The 16146-nt window shown below is 41.9% G+C and overlaps 1 protein-coding gene across 2 annotated transcripts in view; it reads right to left on the bottom strand.

Annotated features, from left to right (window-relative positions):
- Positions 1–16146, bottom strand: part of SRGAP3 (SLIT-ROBO Rho GTPase activating protein 3) — a 95811-nt gene that overhangs the window by 18096 nt on the left and 61569 nt on the right. For both annotated transcript variants that reach the window (XM_011961282.1, XM_011961281.1), the window contains exons 13-15: positions 15037–15142; positions 14608–14835; positions 11644–11723 (exon numbers count right to left, since the gene is read on the bottom strand). In XM_011961282.1, the coding sequence (XP_011816672.1) occupies positions 11644–11723; positions 14608–14835; positions 15037–15142 (414 nt within the window). The remainder of the gene's footprint in view (positions 1–11643; positions 11724–14607; positions 14836–15036; positions 15143–16146) is intronic.

Here is a 16146-nt window from a genome sequence, read left to right on the forward strand (position 1 = left end):
GACAAACAGGCACCAAATATGTATTTATTGCTTACATGAACAAATTCAGCTTTTACTGGTACCAGGTGTTCTACTTACATTATCACATTTAATCCCATAACAACATTTGAGGCACTACCCTCATTTCATAGATGAGGGAACTGGAGCTGGGTTGAATGATGGGCCTAGGATTGGGTCACACCAGTAGATACAGTGATGAGCTAACATCTGAGCTCAAGTCCCAGACATCATTAATAGAGGCTTCTAGATGTTTCTGAACTGTGCTAAGCTTATTCCTGCCACAAGGTCTTTGCTTCTGTATAGTGTAAATGTGACTATATAGATATGCAATGCTCTATGTTTGATGCAATTCAACTCTTGTGTATTGAGAGGCTAATTGTACCAGGTAAAATGCCTGTGGGCTCTACAGTGAGGGAAGAGATGAACAGCCCAGCCCCTGAGCTAGAGGAGAGGTTGAGATGTCTCAGTAGGGGCCTGGCTGGAATCACACTTTAGAAAATCACTCCAGTGGCAAAGCAGAGCAGTGGAAGGAGTGGAGGGGAGAAGCTGGAGGCAGCAGTGCTTCAGAGGCTGCTACACTGGTCCAGCCTCTGGACTAGCATGGGCTAGACATGGGCTTTTCTGGAGATGAAAAGACATGTTGAAACTTTGCTTTCATTTCAGAATCTGAAGGTTAGACATTTATCCTTCTCTACCCATCACTCAATAGGAAGCTCAAATTCCTCTCTCTAGCCATGCCATTCCAGAGAACTCTGTTACAGGTCATGAGTCCTGCCTGCATGAAAGAGGGGATGGCTCCATTCCTCTCAATACAACTTCATGTCCCTCTGCCCACCCCACCCCTTACTTCATCCCCAGAAGTGAGAACACTAATCTCATGCAACCAGTTTACTAGAGGCCAAGTCACTGTATAAAAGGCAGAGAATGTGGGTGTACCTTCTCTTCTCCCTCATCCTCCTTGTGATGAGAGTAATGACAGAAGCCAGGGCCTGTTTACAGGGTCCCTCTTTTCTCCCCTTCTCACTCATGACCTTGGGTTCTTTCTTTGCATTTGGCGGTGGCACCAGCTGATACTGAGGTTTAGATTTAATTTAAAAGGAAAGGAGTGAGACCGACCTCTGGGATGATGGCATGAAGAGCTCCCCAGGGAAACTCAAGAAGAAATATAAAATGTAAAAGGAAAAAAAAACATTTCAAGCCCCTGGAAATGGTCCTAAGGGCAAAAAGCAAATGAAGAAACATCTATTCAGGAAAATCTATAAAAACTTAGTGAGAAAGGTGAAAATCTCTGGTATTTGAACCAAGACTGCTCCCTCCCTCTACTCCTGCTCCAAGCTTGGGGAGACGGAGGCTCCAATCCAGATGACTGCAGTCAAGAACACAGGGCTTCCTCTCCCTTTACCACCTTCCAGTCACAGGGCTTTCTTCCTGGAAGGAGCAGGAGCTCAGTGATTCTCATCCTGCTCCCACTACCTGTTGCTGAGGCTAAGTCCCAGGTGAGTGGAGTGGAGAGACCAGGACTTCATTCTTCCACACAACCCCTACTCATGGAATGGTGGCTGTACTTTGGGCATGGCACCACTGAAAATGTGGGTGTTCTATCAATCTTGCCCCAGCTTGTGAGGTGGTGGTTGCACGGCAGGAGAAGTAAGTTAAGAGGATCTCTGGCTGCCCTTCCACAAAGCACTCAGTGGGGACATCACTCAGAAGATGCCATTGTCTCCATCCCCAGTCTCAGAGTCCTGGCTCAGATTTTCCCATGGGGGAGAAGTATCCCATAAAACAGAAAGCTCCTAATCTTGTCCCAAAGGAATTGCCTTCAGTTGCAACAGAGCTTGGAGAAGTTCAAGCCGAAGAGCACTCTCAAGAACAGTGGAGGCTGTGTTGAAGGGCAATCCAGTGATGGTTCATGAATTTAATGAATATAGAAGCTAGACTATAAGCCAGATAGTTAGCAGAGGAGAACCAGGGAATAAGACAGCCAGGAGAAGTATTCCTGGGATCAGAACAAATATCAAACACTGACTTCAGAAACTATCCCTATAATGGGTACAGAATTTGACTGCATTAATTTGTAGAGCAATTTAGGACCAAGGGTACTTACTGTTGAAAGAATAGCAACCATCCAGCAATTAGTGGAGATTAACAGCCAGAAAGGATCAGGGAAAGAGACTTCTACCAAAACCACTGCCATCTCAGGGAAGGAGAACCCTATCAAAACCACTGTCATCCCACAGAGTAACATTTCCATATATCACTGAAATTAAGCTAGTATAAATAGAAGCTCATTCAAATAAGATGTATATGGTAAACCTTAGAGAAGCTACTAAAAACTAACTCAAAAATAGTAAGAGCAGAATACTGGTTGTCAGAGGCTAGGAAAGAAGGGGAGGGTATATGGGGAGCGATTGCTCAACAGGTCCAATGTTAGAGTTAGTTAGGATAAATAAGTTCTGGTGTTCTATTTTACAGTAGGTTGACTATAGTTAACAATAATGTATTGTATGTTTCAAAATAGCTGGAATAGAGAAGATTTTTGAATGTTCACACCACAAAGAAACAATATATTTATAACATGATGAATATACTGCTTACTTGAATTTAATCATTACACAATGTATGCATGTATTGCAATATCACATTGCATCCAATAAATATGTCCAATTATCTGTCCATCAAAAATTAAATAAAACTGTTAAAAATAACTCTAAAATATAGTGAAAACATCATTAAAGAAGTTTAAATGCTATCTTAGAAAATATTCACTAAATGCTATATTAGAAAATATGCAAAAGAAATCAGTAAAGAAGGAACAGAGGAACAAAAAAGATATGAGACACATAGAAAACAAAAAGTAAAATGGCAGATATAAATCCAACTATATAAGTGATAATATTAAATGTGAATGGATTAAATAATCCAATTAAAATGCAGAGATTATCAGACTGGATAAAATAACATAATTTAACTGTATGCTGTCTACAAAAGACACACTTTAGATTCAAAGATACAATTAGAGTGAAAGTGAAAGGATGGAAAAATATATTATGCAGACTGGAACCACAGGAAAGCTAGAATGACTATACTAATATTGATAAAATAGACTTTAAAACTAAAAATATTGCTAGAGATAAACAGCAGCATTTCATAATGATAAAAATTTTGGTCTATCAAGATATAAAGAATTATAAACAAAATGTACCTAATAAAAGAGCAGCAAAATACATGAAGCAAAAATGGACAAAAACAAAGAAAGAAATAGACAACCGAAAATAATTGTTAGAGATTTCAATACTCCACTCTCAATAATGGAAAGAATAACTAGACAGAAGAAAAAAGAGGAAACAGAAGACTTAAACAACACTATAAACCAAATAGACCTAACAGGCATCTACAGAACACACCACTCAGCAAGAGACTATACATTCTTTTTAATTGCACATGGAACATTCTCTTGGGTATGCCCTATGCTAGTCCATAAAACAAACATCAATAATTGAAAATGATACAAATAATACAAAATGTGTTCTTCTACCACAGTAGGATAAAATTATTGATTTCTTCTACAGAAGAAGTTTCTTCTAAAGTAGGAATCAATAGCAGGAAAAAAAGTGGGAAGCTGACAAATAGGCAAAAATTGTACAGCATACTCCTAAATAACTAATGGTTGAAGAAAAAAATATCAAAAGAGAAATCTTTGAGATGAATGAAAATGAAGATACAACATACCAAAACTTATGGGATGCAGCTAAAGCAGTGCTTAGAAGGAAATGTATGACTGTAAATGCCTATATTAGGAAAAACAAACAAATGAACCTCAAATCAATAACCTAAACTTCCACCTTAAAACACTGCAGAAAAAAAGTGCAAACTAAACCCAAAGCTAGCAGAACGGAGGAAATAATAAAGATTAGAGTAGAAATTAATAAAATAGAGAACAGAAGAAGAACAATAGAGAAAATCATAAAACCAAAAGCTGGTTCTTTGACAAGATCAATGAAATTGACAAGCCATTAGTTAAATAAACCAAGAAAACAAGAAAGAGGACTCAAATTATTAAATCAGACATGAAAGAGGGGACATTACTACCATTATTTTACAGGAAAAAAAGGATCATAAAGAAATACTATGAACAATTACATGCCAACAAGTTGGATACCTTAGATGAAATTAATCAGTTCATAGAAAGAAACAAACTATTGAAACTGACTTAAGAAGAAATAAAAATATGAATATACTTATAACAAGAGATTGAATCAATCATCCAAAAACTACCCACAAATAAATGCCCAGGCCCAGATGGCTACATTATTGAATTCTACCAAACATTTGAAAAAGAATTAATAATAATTCCTTATAAAGTCTTCCAAAAACTAGAAGAGAAAGGAATACTGCTCAACTAATTTCACCAGGCAAGTATTACCCTGATACCAAAACCAGACAAAGATATCACAAGAAAACTACAGACCAGTATTTCTTATGAATATGGATGCAAATTTCCTCCACAAAATGCTAGCAAACCTGGCCAGGCATGGTGGCTCATGCCTGTAATCTCAGCACTTTGGGAGGCAGACCTGGGCAGATAACTTGAGGTCAGTAGTTTGAGATCAGCCTGCAATATGGCAAAATCCTGTCTCTACCAAAAATACAAAAAATTAGCCTGGTGTGGTATCGGGCACTGTAATCCCAGTTACTAGGGAGGTTGAGGCAGGAGAATTACTTGAACCCAGGAGGCAGAGGTTGCAGTGAGCCAAGATTGTGCCACTGCACTTCAGCCTGGTTGACACAGTAAGATTCCATCTCAAAAAAAAAAAAAAAAGAAAAAAAAATCACTAGCAAGCTAAATGCAGTAGCATAAAAAGAACTATGCTCCATGCACAAGTGGAATTTATCCCAGGACTGCCCAATTGGTTTAACATCTAAAAATCATTAATTAATGTAATGCATCTTATCGGTAAAATAAAAAAACAAAAATCACACAATCATCTTAACAGATGAAGAAAAAGCACTGACAAAATCTAATATTCTTTCAAGATAAAACACTCAACAAATTAGGAATAGAAGGGAACTTCCTCAACCTGACAAATGGCATCTAAGAAAAACCCACAGCTAACATCATACTTAATGGTGAAATACTGGATGCTTTCTCCATAAGATCAGGAGTTAGAGAAGGATGTCCACTCTCATCACTTCAATGTTGTACTAGAGATTCTAGCTGGGCCAATTGGGCAAGAAAAAGAAATAAAAGGTATTCAAATTGGAAAAGAAGTAAAAATATATCTATTCACAGACAATATCATCTTATATATTAAGAAATCATAAGGAAATCACTAAAAACTATTTGACTTGATGAATAAGTTCAGCAAGGTTGCAGGATACAAGAGCAATATATTAAAATCAATTACATTTCCATACACTCATAGTGAACAATTCAAAAGTGAAATTGAGAAAACAATTTCACTTACATTAGCATAAAAAAGAATAAAATACAGAGAAATAAAGCACTGACAAAATCTAATATCCTTTCAAGATAAAAGGATAAAAGGCACTCTGTAGTTGCCACTCTGGCGACTACAAATCATTGTTAAAAAAAATTAAACATCTAAATAACTGGCAAAACATCCTGTGTTTATGGATCAGAAGACTTAACACTACTAAGAGGGTGATATTCCCAACTGACCAACAGATTTAACACAATCCCTATCAGAATCCTGGCTAACTTCTCTGTAGAAATTGACAAGCTGATTCTAAATTTCATATGTAATCACAAGAAACCCATAATAGCCAAAACAATCCTGAAAACGAAGGACAAAGTTGGAGGACTTAAACATCCCAATTTCAAAGCTTACTACAAAGCAACAGCAATGAAGACAGTATAGTACCGACACAGAGATAGACATACAGGTCAGTGGAACAGCATTGCAAGTCCAAAAATAAACCCATACACCTATAGTCAAAGGACTTTTTTTTACAAGGGTGCTAAGACCATTCAATGTGGAAAAGAATAATTTTTTTTAACTAATAGTACTGGGACAACTGGAGAGCCACATACAAAAGAATAAAGTTTGACCATTACCTTATACCAAAATTAACTCAAAATAGATCAAAGACCTAAATGTAAGACCTAAAACTCTAAAACTCTTAAAAGAAAATACAGGAATACATCTTCATGAACTTGGATTTGGCAAAGGCCTCTTAGATATAACACCAAAAGCATGCGCAACAAAAGAAAAAATAGATGAATGGAACTCAATCAAAATTAAATACTTTTGTGCTTCAAAGGGTATCACCAATAAAAAGGCAAGCCACAGAATGGGAGAAAATATTTGGAAATTGTATATCTGATAAGGGACTTAGATCTAGAATATACAAAGAACTGTTATAACTCAATAATAAAAAGGCAAATAACCAAATTTTAAAATGGGCAAAGGATCTGAAGAAAAATATACAAGTGACCAAAAAGCACATGAAAAGATGATGAACATTATCAGTCATCAGAGAAATTCAAATCCAAACCTCAGTAAGATACCACTTCACATCCACTAGGATGGCAAGAATCAAAAAGTCAGATAATAACAAGTGCTGACAAGGATATGGATAAATTGGGACTCTCATACACTGCTGATGATATTGCAAAACGATGTGGTCATTTTGGAAAACAGTCTGGCATTTCCTTAAATGACTGACATAGAGTTAGTATATGACCCAGCAATTCCACTCTTGGGTATATACTCAAGAGAAATGAAAACTTCTGTCTGTACAAAAACTTGCACACACATGTTTACAGCAGTATCATTCATAATAGCTGAAAGTAGAAATAACCCAAATGTCCATCAATTGACAAATGGATAAACAAAGTCTGGCATTTTCATATGATGGAATATTATTCAGCCATCAAAAATTAAGTACTGATTCATGCTACAGCATGGCTGAACCTAGAAAACTGTGTGCTAAGAGAAAAGCCACATATTATATAATTCCATTTATATAAAATGTCCAGAATAGACAAATCCATAGAGACAGTGGGTAGATTTACAGGTGCATTGACGAGGGCTGGGAGAAATGTGGGGGCAGGGATGGGAGGGTGTAAGGAGTGATAGCTAAAGGGTACAAAGCTTCTTTTCAAGATGATGAAAATGTTCTCAAATTGACCATGGTGATGGTTGCACATATCTGTGAATATACAAAAAAATCACTCAGTTGTACACTTTAAAAGGGTAAATTGTGTGGTGTGTGATCTATAACTCAATAAAGTGGTTTTAAAAAGAAGGCAGGGTCCTTCTTAGGTATAAGGCCTGAGCCAAATGCCTTGAGCCAGTTTACCATGTTTATTACTAGTGAGTAGGAACATACACCAAGTATAAGACATTGGCCGCTGTTCTTTTTTTCTATTGTTCTTAATTTCTTATGAAAAGGAGTGGGCTGGGCACGGTGGCTTATGCCTGTAATCCCAGCACTTTGGGAGGCTGAGGCAAGCAGATCACGAGGTCAGGAGATTGAGACCAGCCTGGCCAACATGGTGAAACCCCGTCTCTACTAAAAAATACAAAAATTAGCTGGGCATGGTGGTGCATGCCTCTAATCCCAGCTACTCAGGAGGCTGAGGCAGGAGAATCATTTGAACCAGGGAGTCGGAGGCTGCAGTGAGCCAAGATTGCACCACTTTACTACAGTCTGGCGACAGAGCAAGACTCTGTCTCAAAAAAAAAAAAAAAAAAGAAAAAGAAAAAGAAGAAAAGAAAAGGAAAGGAAAAGGAGTGGCTATGATTCCAGGTTCCAGGAGAACTGGGGTGCTTGTACATAAATGGACTAATCCCATTTTAATACCATCAAAAACCTCACCTGAATACTCACGACATGGATGAATCTCAGAATATTATGCAGAGTGAAAGAGGACAGAGTCAAACAACTCTATTCTGTACAACACCATTTATACGAAATTGTAAACAGACCAACAGCGGGAGGAGTCAAAGGTAACCTCAAAAATGTCAGGAAAATATCAGTAAGAGAATGGTGGCACAATTATAATTGAATATGGACATATTACCCATAAAACATGCCTCTGTCACTGATTTTAGTGATTTTATAATCTAACAATCTTGTTTCTCATTTAGCTTCCAATTAATAAAGTTGTTAGTGACAGGCTGCCTTCATTTTTTCATTTAGTCAAGGATTCTTGGCCTAACCATAGTTTCTTTATATAAATCTTGGAGACCAAAGAGAAAGCACTGTGGAATTTCCAGACTTATCAGACTCAAGACAGGAGAACAGGTGTCAGTTAGGTATAGAATCTTTTTTTTTTTTTTTTTTTTGAGGCGGGGCCTCATTCTGTCACGCAGGCTGGAGTGCAGTGGCATGATCATGGCTCACTGCATCCTCAACCTCAATTGCTCAAGCAATTCTTCCACTTCAGCCTTCTGAGTTGCTGGGACCACAGGCATATGCCACTACGCCTGGCTAATTTTTGTTTTTTGGTTTTTTTTTTTTTTTTTTCAGAGACGGAGTTTCACCATGTTGCCCAGGCTGGTCTAGAATTCCTGGGCTCAAGCCATCTGACCACCTCAACCTCCCAAAGTGTTGGGGTTATAGGTGTGAGCCACCACGCCCAGCTGGTACAGAATCTTTGAGATAAGAAAGGCAACAGATACCCAAACAACTAAATTGTTCCTCCAATTTGGCATTCATTGGCTGATTCATGTACGATAAAGACCTGGACTCATGGTTCTCTGCCTGATTTGACCTTTGAGGCCTGCTGGGTTCCATTCATACAGGGTGCTGTCAAGAGAAAAGAAGACAGATATTGATGATCCCCTAAATGAAATGTCTAAGAGGAAATAGGTAGACAAATCAGGAGGTTTAGGTTGCCGATGACCGATAACTGCCAATGCCAGTTATGTCAAGAGAATTCTCCAGGACTCAGTTTCTCTATCAGGATTAGGAAGGATATCTGTTTGACACAGAGTCCATTGATGTTTCTCATCTACCTCCCTGTCCCAGGCACTTTGCTAGGCTCCTTCACATATTAACCCACATTTCAACCCATGCCATAATTTGCTTGGTGCTGTCATTCCCATCTTATACATAAGGAAATAGAGGCCAGAGGTGATGTGGCTTGCCTCAGATTACATGACCATAAGGACTCCCTCTGTGCTTCAATTCCAGGTCTCTCTTTTCTGAGCACGGTGACCCCTTGACTGTCTCTGCAGCTCACTATTCTGCCACTGTTTGGCCAGGGACAGCATGAATGTAACATTTAGAAAATGCAATTGATTTTCCACCAAAGAGTGCCCTGATTCAACACCCCCCACTAATACACACAGGATACTTCGAGAGCCTTCAGGGAACATGAAACTGGCTCTCCCAGCCTGTGGCTTCTTCCCTTCCAGGATGATTTTTTCTGCCTTTGTCATTCCCAGAAACCAGCAGCCTCACAAAGAAAAAAGGGAAGAAGGATCTTCTGGGAGGGGGACCCAAAGCTCTGACTCATGCATTCTGGGAGCCACTGTGAACCTTTACCCTGAGAAGGGGGAGATAGCACTTTCTGGGGGGTGGTTCTTATGGGGCTGAAGCCCCACTGGGTGAGTCCCATGACTGCTTCTTTGCGGACCCAGCAAGACCTATTCTCTCTGTCCCTCCTCATCTTCAGTCCTGGTGTCCAGAGCAGCCTTCTGCCCATCAGCCCAAGGAACTGTGGAAAAACCAGCAAAGGGACTGACAGGGACCTCAGCCCCCAGGAAGGCAGGTGCTTTGGTCAAGACAAAGGAGAGGAAATGTCAGGAGTAGGAGAGAGATAGAAACAGAGCAAGCTAGAGGGAGAGATAAAGAGACGGACAGAAAGAGATCCAGAAATAAAAAGAGCAACAGATGGAGAGGATGGGGTGGGGGCTGTTAAAAGGGATAGAGGGAGGGCGAGAACTGGAGGTGGTCGGCAGAAGAAAAAAAGGAGGAAAGAGAAAAGCAAATCACCAGGAATAAGCAGAAGGTGGCAGCCTTCACATCTCCAAACAAAGCCTCTGCAGGACACGTTCCTCAGTCTAGGATGACTTTAGCCTCTCAGGAGTCTGATCAAGCTGAACGTGATATCTGGATTTGCTTTTCTGTACCTGTGACCCGGGTCTGACTCATTAGCTCCCTCTCAGGCCACGGGGACTGGATCATGCCTGGGTGCATGACTCAAGGCAGTCCAATGAGACTCCACCCCAGGACCTCTCTTGGAACCATTATAGAAAAGAAGCTCTTTTCCATTGAGACTCTGAGTAAGATGATGGTGAAAGTCGGAATTGCCAGAGACCACTGCACAGGAAGATCCTGCATGAGAATGAAACCAGCACAGAGGGAAGCAGAACAAGAAGACAGACAAAGTGCTGACAAAAATCACCCTTGCTCCTGGATCCAGCTGTGCCTGAAGCCATGTCAACTCTGGGACTTTTCAGGTATAGGAACTTATTCCCTTTTAAGCTTAAGTTGATTTGAGTTGGGGGTTCTGTCAATAGCAACTGAAATAGTCCTACTAGAATGTGAAAACCCATCTATCAGTCTTCTCTCTTTTGTCAGTTCCCAGAACTGTCACCTGAGTGCCTGCCCCGCTCTCCTGACAAATGTGGTAGCCAACATGACCCAGTCCCACAAGAGAAACACAAAGGACAAGTAAGAGAACTGCTAAGCCATGACGTTTAAAAAGGAAAACTATCCCAGGTGCTTGGTGCATCCTGGGCCGTATTCTAACTTTCAAGGGTCCTAGGCACTTTTGTCTGCATGGGTTCCTTCCTCCATTCAAAAAAATAGTTAACAATCATATTTTACAACTGCATTAGTATAAAGACAAATATAATCCAGACTGGATATTGTGTTCATTTTTTTCTGATTTTAAAATAAATTAAAACATTTTAGTGGACCTCTACAAGTACCATGGTCCCTTGGCACTGTGCCTACTCTGCCTGATGGATAAGTTGGCGTGTGGTTCAGATTGCTTGTCTATGCAGTCCAGTTTCCCTAGAGACTAGTCCGACTCTCTTCTCCTTATCTGGAAAGGGTGGAGGAATCTGGAGAAAGGTCTTGACTGGCCTTTTTTCTCTCTCTCTCTCACCACACACTTCCCAGGATCATCACCCTTTGATTTCATCTCCAGGGTGCCCAATGCACCAGACACGCCTGTAATCTGGCATTATCGCTTTGCACCATGAGAAGCTACTTCCAACCTGTCAAGATCTGGTGACAGACTGGGAGTTCTTTGAGGACCGACATCTTGTTCATTCCTGTGCCCAAGTCCCAGCACAGGCTTGGCACAGAGTAGACCCTGACAGGGGAAGGATGGAGGAACAGAGCTTGCTTTCTACTTAGGAAACTCGTGTCACTTAGGATTTGTCCCTGGACCAGGCAGGACACATTAAGGAATGAGGTGGGCTAGGTGTGGGGTGTGGTGCACACAGCGTGAGCCTATGAGGATCTCTCTGTGTCAGGCCCATGCCAGGACTTGGGGCACGCCATGAAGGTTTTTCTGGGTCTTCATCTATTCTGAAGGACAGATGGCTGACTTGGAAAGCTGAAGAGGTCTATGTGGGCCAGCCCTGTGGCTGGGCTGACATAAGTCAGTGTGAGAGGCCCCAGGAAGAATCCCTTGTGCCCAGGATCCCCCTCACTCACCTTCATCGCTGGTATGAGGTTCAGTGCCATTGTCATGGTCAACTTCATCGATGGTCCCTGGCTCGCTGTGTGGGCTGTCACTGCAAGGAAACATGGGAAGGGGACTCACTGTGGGGGTTATCTACCCTCACAGCATCTTCAGCCTCTCATGCCAGTCCAGTTGGCCTCTGGTCCCTCCTGCAGCTCAGATGCAGGACTATACCATCCTGTCTTTTCCATCTGACCACTCCTGGGAGATTCTTAATCAGAAAACTACTCCTAGCCTCCTCCTTGTGAAGCTTCCCAAATATCTCCCCCAGTGCCCTCCTAGCCCTGGAATTTGCTGAGCTGTCTTCTTGGTGAAGACTGTCAATGCTTACATGTTCTGTAAGATCCAGAGGGCAGTGGTAAAACCCCAGCATTTATCATTGGAAGGACCACAGGCCAGAACAAAAAGAACCCTTTGAAGTACTATGAGTTATTTCATCTGGCCTGACTCTCCTGTCTTATAGCTGAGGTGACATATCCCGGGAGGTAAGATGAAGCCAAAGAGGGCTGCCCTGCCTTTCTGCATGCAAAAGCCCCAGTTGATGCAGGCAGTGAGAGTAGACTGGCAACCATGATGGGCATGGTGGCTGAGTAATTCAGTCCATCAGATTTAGTTGTTAATGTGCTGGTATAATTTCACCAGCTACTACCCCCCTACTAGATTATAAGCTTCTTGAGGCAAGGGTTAATTCACATAATCAGCCAGTTTTTTTTTTTATAGAGCCATTGAGTGAGTTATAATATGCCAGACAGTGTGCTGGTGGAAGGGATGCAATGATAGATAAGGCGGACAAGGTCCCTGGCCTCATGTTGCTTACACTGTAGGGAGAGGGGCAAGAAAAACACTGAAGTCAATATGCCATTAAATAAGACAGTTGCAAGTTATGTTATGTAGTGTTAGGTAGGAAATAAATGGGCAGAGACAAGAACAGCAGAGAGAACCTATAAAGAGTAGACAGGGAAGGCTTCTCAAAGGCGACATTTGCAATGCCATTTGAAGGAATATGTACTTTATTAAGAAAAATTCTCCACTGCCACCTGAATCAAGACCAAACTCAGTGGCTTCCAAGATTTTTCATAGCCTGACTCTATCCAACCTGAGGAGCCTCATCCTTCACCATTCCCCTGTCACACATGCTATGCTGTGGTCACACTGAACTACTTTTCATTCTACTGAATGCTCCAGGTCTTTGTCCACTCCTCACTGGGCTGGCTCCAGTTCACTCTGCAGTCTCAGCTCAGTCTGTACTTCCCTGAGGAAGTCCTTCCTGATTTTCCTAGACTGGCTCAGGGAGCCCCACTTCTGGAGCCGTTTGTTTCGTATTCCATCAGAGCTCCTGCACCAGGGGTCAATCTTGTTTGGTTACATCTCTGACTCCCAGCACAGAATCCAGCCCACAACAGATGCTTGGTAACCATTTGTTGAATGAATGAATGTTGTCTACTGTGCTGAGACCCTCAGCCAAGTCTCCTTTTTGGTTGTGAAAACTCCAAAATTACCATGTAATTAATAGTTTTACAGTCTTGTGGGAAACAAATAGGATTAAGAAAAGTGTGGTTATTGTATATTGTTCTTTGATAAGTACATGAAGATCTGTGGGTCCCTTCCCAGAACACTAATTATATATATTGCAGCAAGAAAAGAGAACTGGTAATGGTTGCAAAAACTGTGTGACAAGTCTCTTTGTCCAGAAATTATGCTTGCCAGCTGTTTAATGTTTCTGTTACAGAACAGGGATGGATTTGCTCCCTAGTGCCTCAAACGAGATTCGAGAGCTGTGATTAGACATGACTATGACCCAGTATTTCTATGCAGGGAGGCATGTGGGAAGGAAACACAAAAGCTGGAACACCTTCCTTCTTTGAAGCAGCTGCCCAAATATGCTCACAGTACTAAGGCAATTCAAAAGTCCAGGAATGTTTGACAATCAAAAAACAAACTCCCCTGTAGGCACCTGGCTGAAGGCAGTGTGGGTAATACCTAAATATATAGCTGTGTGCTCTCCTGAATTGGAAATAAAGAAATAGTAAAAACGTTTTGGTCTCTGTCATTTAGTGTCCTGAATTTCCTGTCTTTACCACATTTAAACATTTTTCCTGTCTTGACATTTTAAGGTCTTAGCCTGGGGAAGCTTTTAAAGCCCTGACTTTGAAAAGCTTCTAAAATATTTCTCCTAAGACCTAGTGTAGTACCAGGTACACCAGGCACACAGAGGTCCCCAATTAGTGATTGTTGACATGGTGTTGAACACGCAAAGAAACTGAGCTCACTTTGTCTGGAAAAGAGAACTCCTAGTGAGAGGAAACAAGGGTGGTAAGTGTCATACTCAGTTCATGAAGTTGAGGTGGGGACTATTCACTCCCCTGCTTCCTGAGTTGGGCTTGTGACTCACATGGCCAGTTAAAGCATTGTATCTCCTTACAAAGGTGATCACTTCACCAGGCCCAAACCTCAGCAATGAAACAGTTATTGAGTGTGTGTTGGAACATTTGGGAAGGAAAGGGTATTTTCTACTGAAGATACTAAGAGAGTGAGTTACAGATCTTGAGTTGCTGGTTGCCTGCTTGCAACCACCAAGGAAATGGCCGTCCAGGAATGAAGCCAACACAGAATAAAGCAGGGCTAAGAGTAGTTGAGCCCCTGGATCAAGCTATACCTGAAGATATACCCCCAGACGTTTTACTTACGTAAACCAATAAAGTTCCATTTGGCTTAAGGCAATTTGAGTTCTATGTCTGTCCCTTGTAACCAAGAGAATCCTAACTGATGTACCTATCTCTCATGTAAGACTGCTGTGAAGCTCAGATGAGAAAATGTATATGGAAGCACTGACTATCAAGCAGTAAGAAAACTGAAGCGTTTCTTATTGTTCCTGTTCAATGGAAATAACAATGATGATGATAATAATAATAATATTAAGAGGAATGGCATCTTACCAATATTCTTCCCCTCCAGCCATGCATTTTTCATACACAGGTCCCTCTAGCTCCCGGGGGCTGGGGAAGATGGCTTCATGATGGATGATGATGGTTTTGATGACTTCATTGATGTGTGCCTGGCAGGACACAGGGTCCTGCCCATCAGGGATATGCATGAGGGTAGGCCCGAAGCAGATGGCCAGGTTGTAGGGATCCATCATGTTCTCGTCGCTATACTGGGAGAGGCTAGGAGAGAGGAGTTACCCACAAGTCATCTGGGAAAGGCAAGTCCTTCCCCTATGTTTTTTTTCTTTTGGGGGACTCTATACAAATCCAGGAGGGTTCCATGTTCTCCTTTAAAAATAGCATCTGCAAAAGCCTCAAGATACCCCCTCCCAAAGGAGGCCAGGCCTGAGTCAAAAAGGGGCCCCTTGGCCAGACACTCACTGGTTAAGGAAAGCGAAGAGGTATCTCATGACCACGATGACCACGCGGGGAAGGGTGACGAGGATTTGTTGGATCTGGTGCACCCTCTCAGCTGGGTTCTCCAGTTCTGTAACATAAAGGGGCCTTTCAGCATGCCTTTCATCCTCAGAGAGCAAAGCAGCAAACGTTCGCTTGCCACATCTCGTATATCAGTCCACGTGGATGGGGGAAGACAGCTCTACTCTTGATTCCGAGGATCATAGGTGATCCTGGCCTGGCCAATCAGAGCATCCATCTCCCTGGCTACAGGGAGGGGCTGGAGGTGTGGCCTAATCAAGAACCAATCAGAGTCAACTCTTGGGACTTCGGTTGTGAGAATCCCACAGGGAGGTGCCCTCTTGGACCTGGATAGAGGGAAGCCTGGAGCACAGTGGGGGCCCCTGAGAGGAGGATCCCACCTAAGAGTGAAGCTGGCATAGAAATGGAGGGGGCATATATCTGCTGATGCCGTGTGAAGGTCTGAGTCCAGCTGGACCCAAGCTTTCCAGGTACCGGAACAGTGCATTCCCTTTTATGAAGTAAGCAGGTTCAAGCTGGGTTTCTGCTACCTGTGAGTCTTGACAGACACAGGCAGGGACCATGTTTTATTAAACTCTTTACAAACACCAGCTGCAGCACAGGCCTGACACATAGTAGCTGCTCAGGAAATGAACATTGAATAAATCACCACTTCTCAAACTACCTATCAGCCAAAGTCTGGCAGATGCTTGGGATCTCATCTCTGACCCCTGTTTCCAGGACATCCTGGACCTGAAATTTGCTCAGGGCCCTGCACAGGAACAGGATTTTTGGGGGTTCTGGAAACACTGGCTGAGCAACTGATACAGGGCTCAGACAGGGTCAGACCTCTGCAGTCTAGAATAGAGCTTGCAGTATGAAGGTCTGGAAGGATGAGCAGGAAATAGTGTGGAGGGAATGGGGAACAGAAGGGTCTTTTACACACACCATAAAAGAGAGCTCAAACCTCCCTCTTCTCTTATCATCTCCTGGGACACTTTACTGACTGCAAATATCTCTCAGAGTACTGTGAGAAATACCCCAAATGAAACTGGGTGTGGGGCAACATTTCTG

This window comes from Colobus angolensis, unplaced genomic scaffold (assembly GCF_000951035.1).
Source record: "Colobus angolensis palliatus isolate OR3802 unplaced genomic scaffold, Cang.pa_1.0 Scaffold544, whole genome shotgun sequence".
Classification (NCBI taxonomy): Eukaryota; Metazoa; Chordata; class Mammalia; order Primates; family Cercopithecidae; genus Colobus; species Colobus angolensis.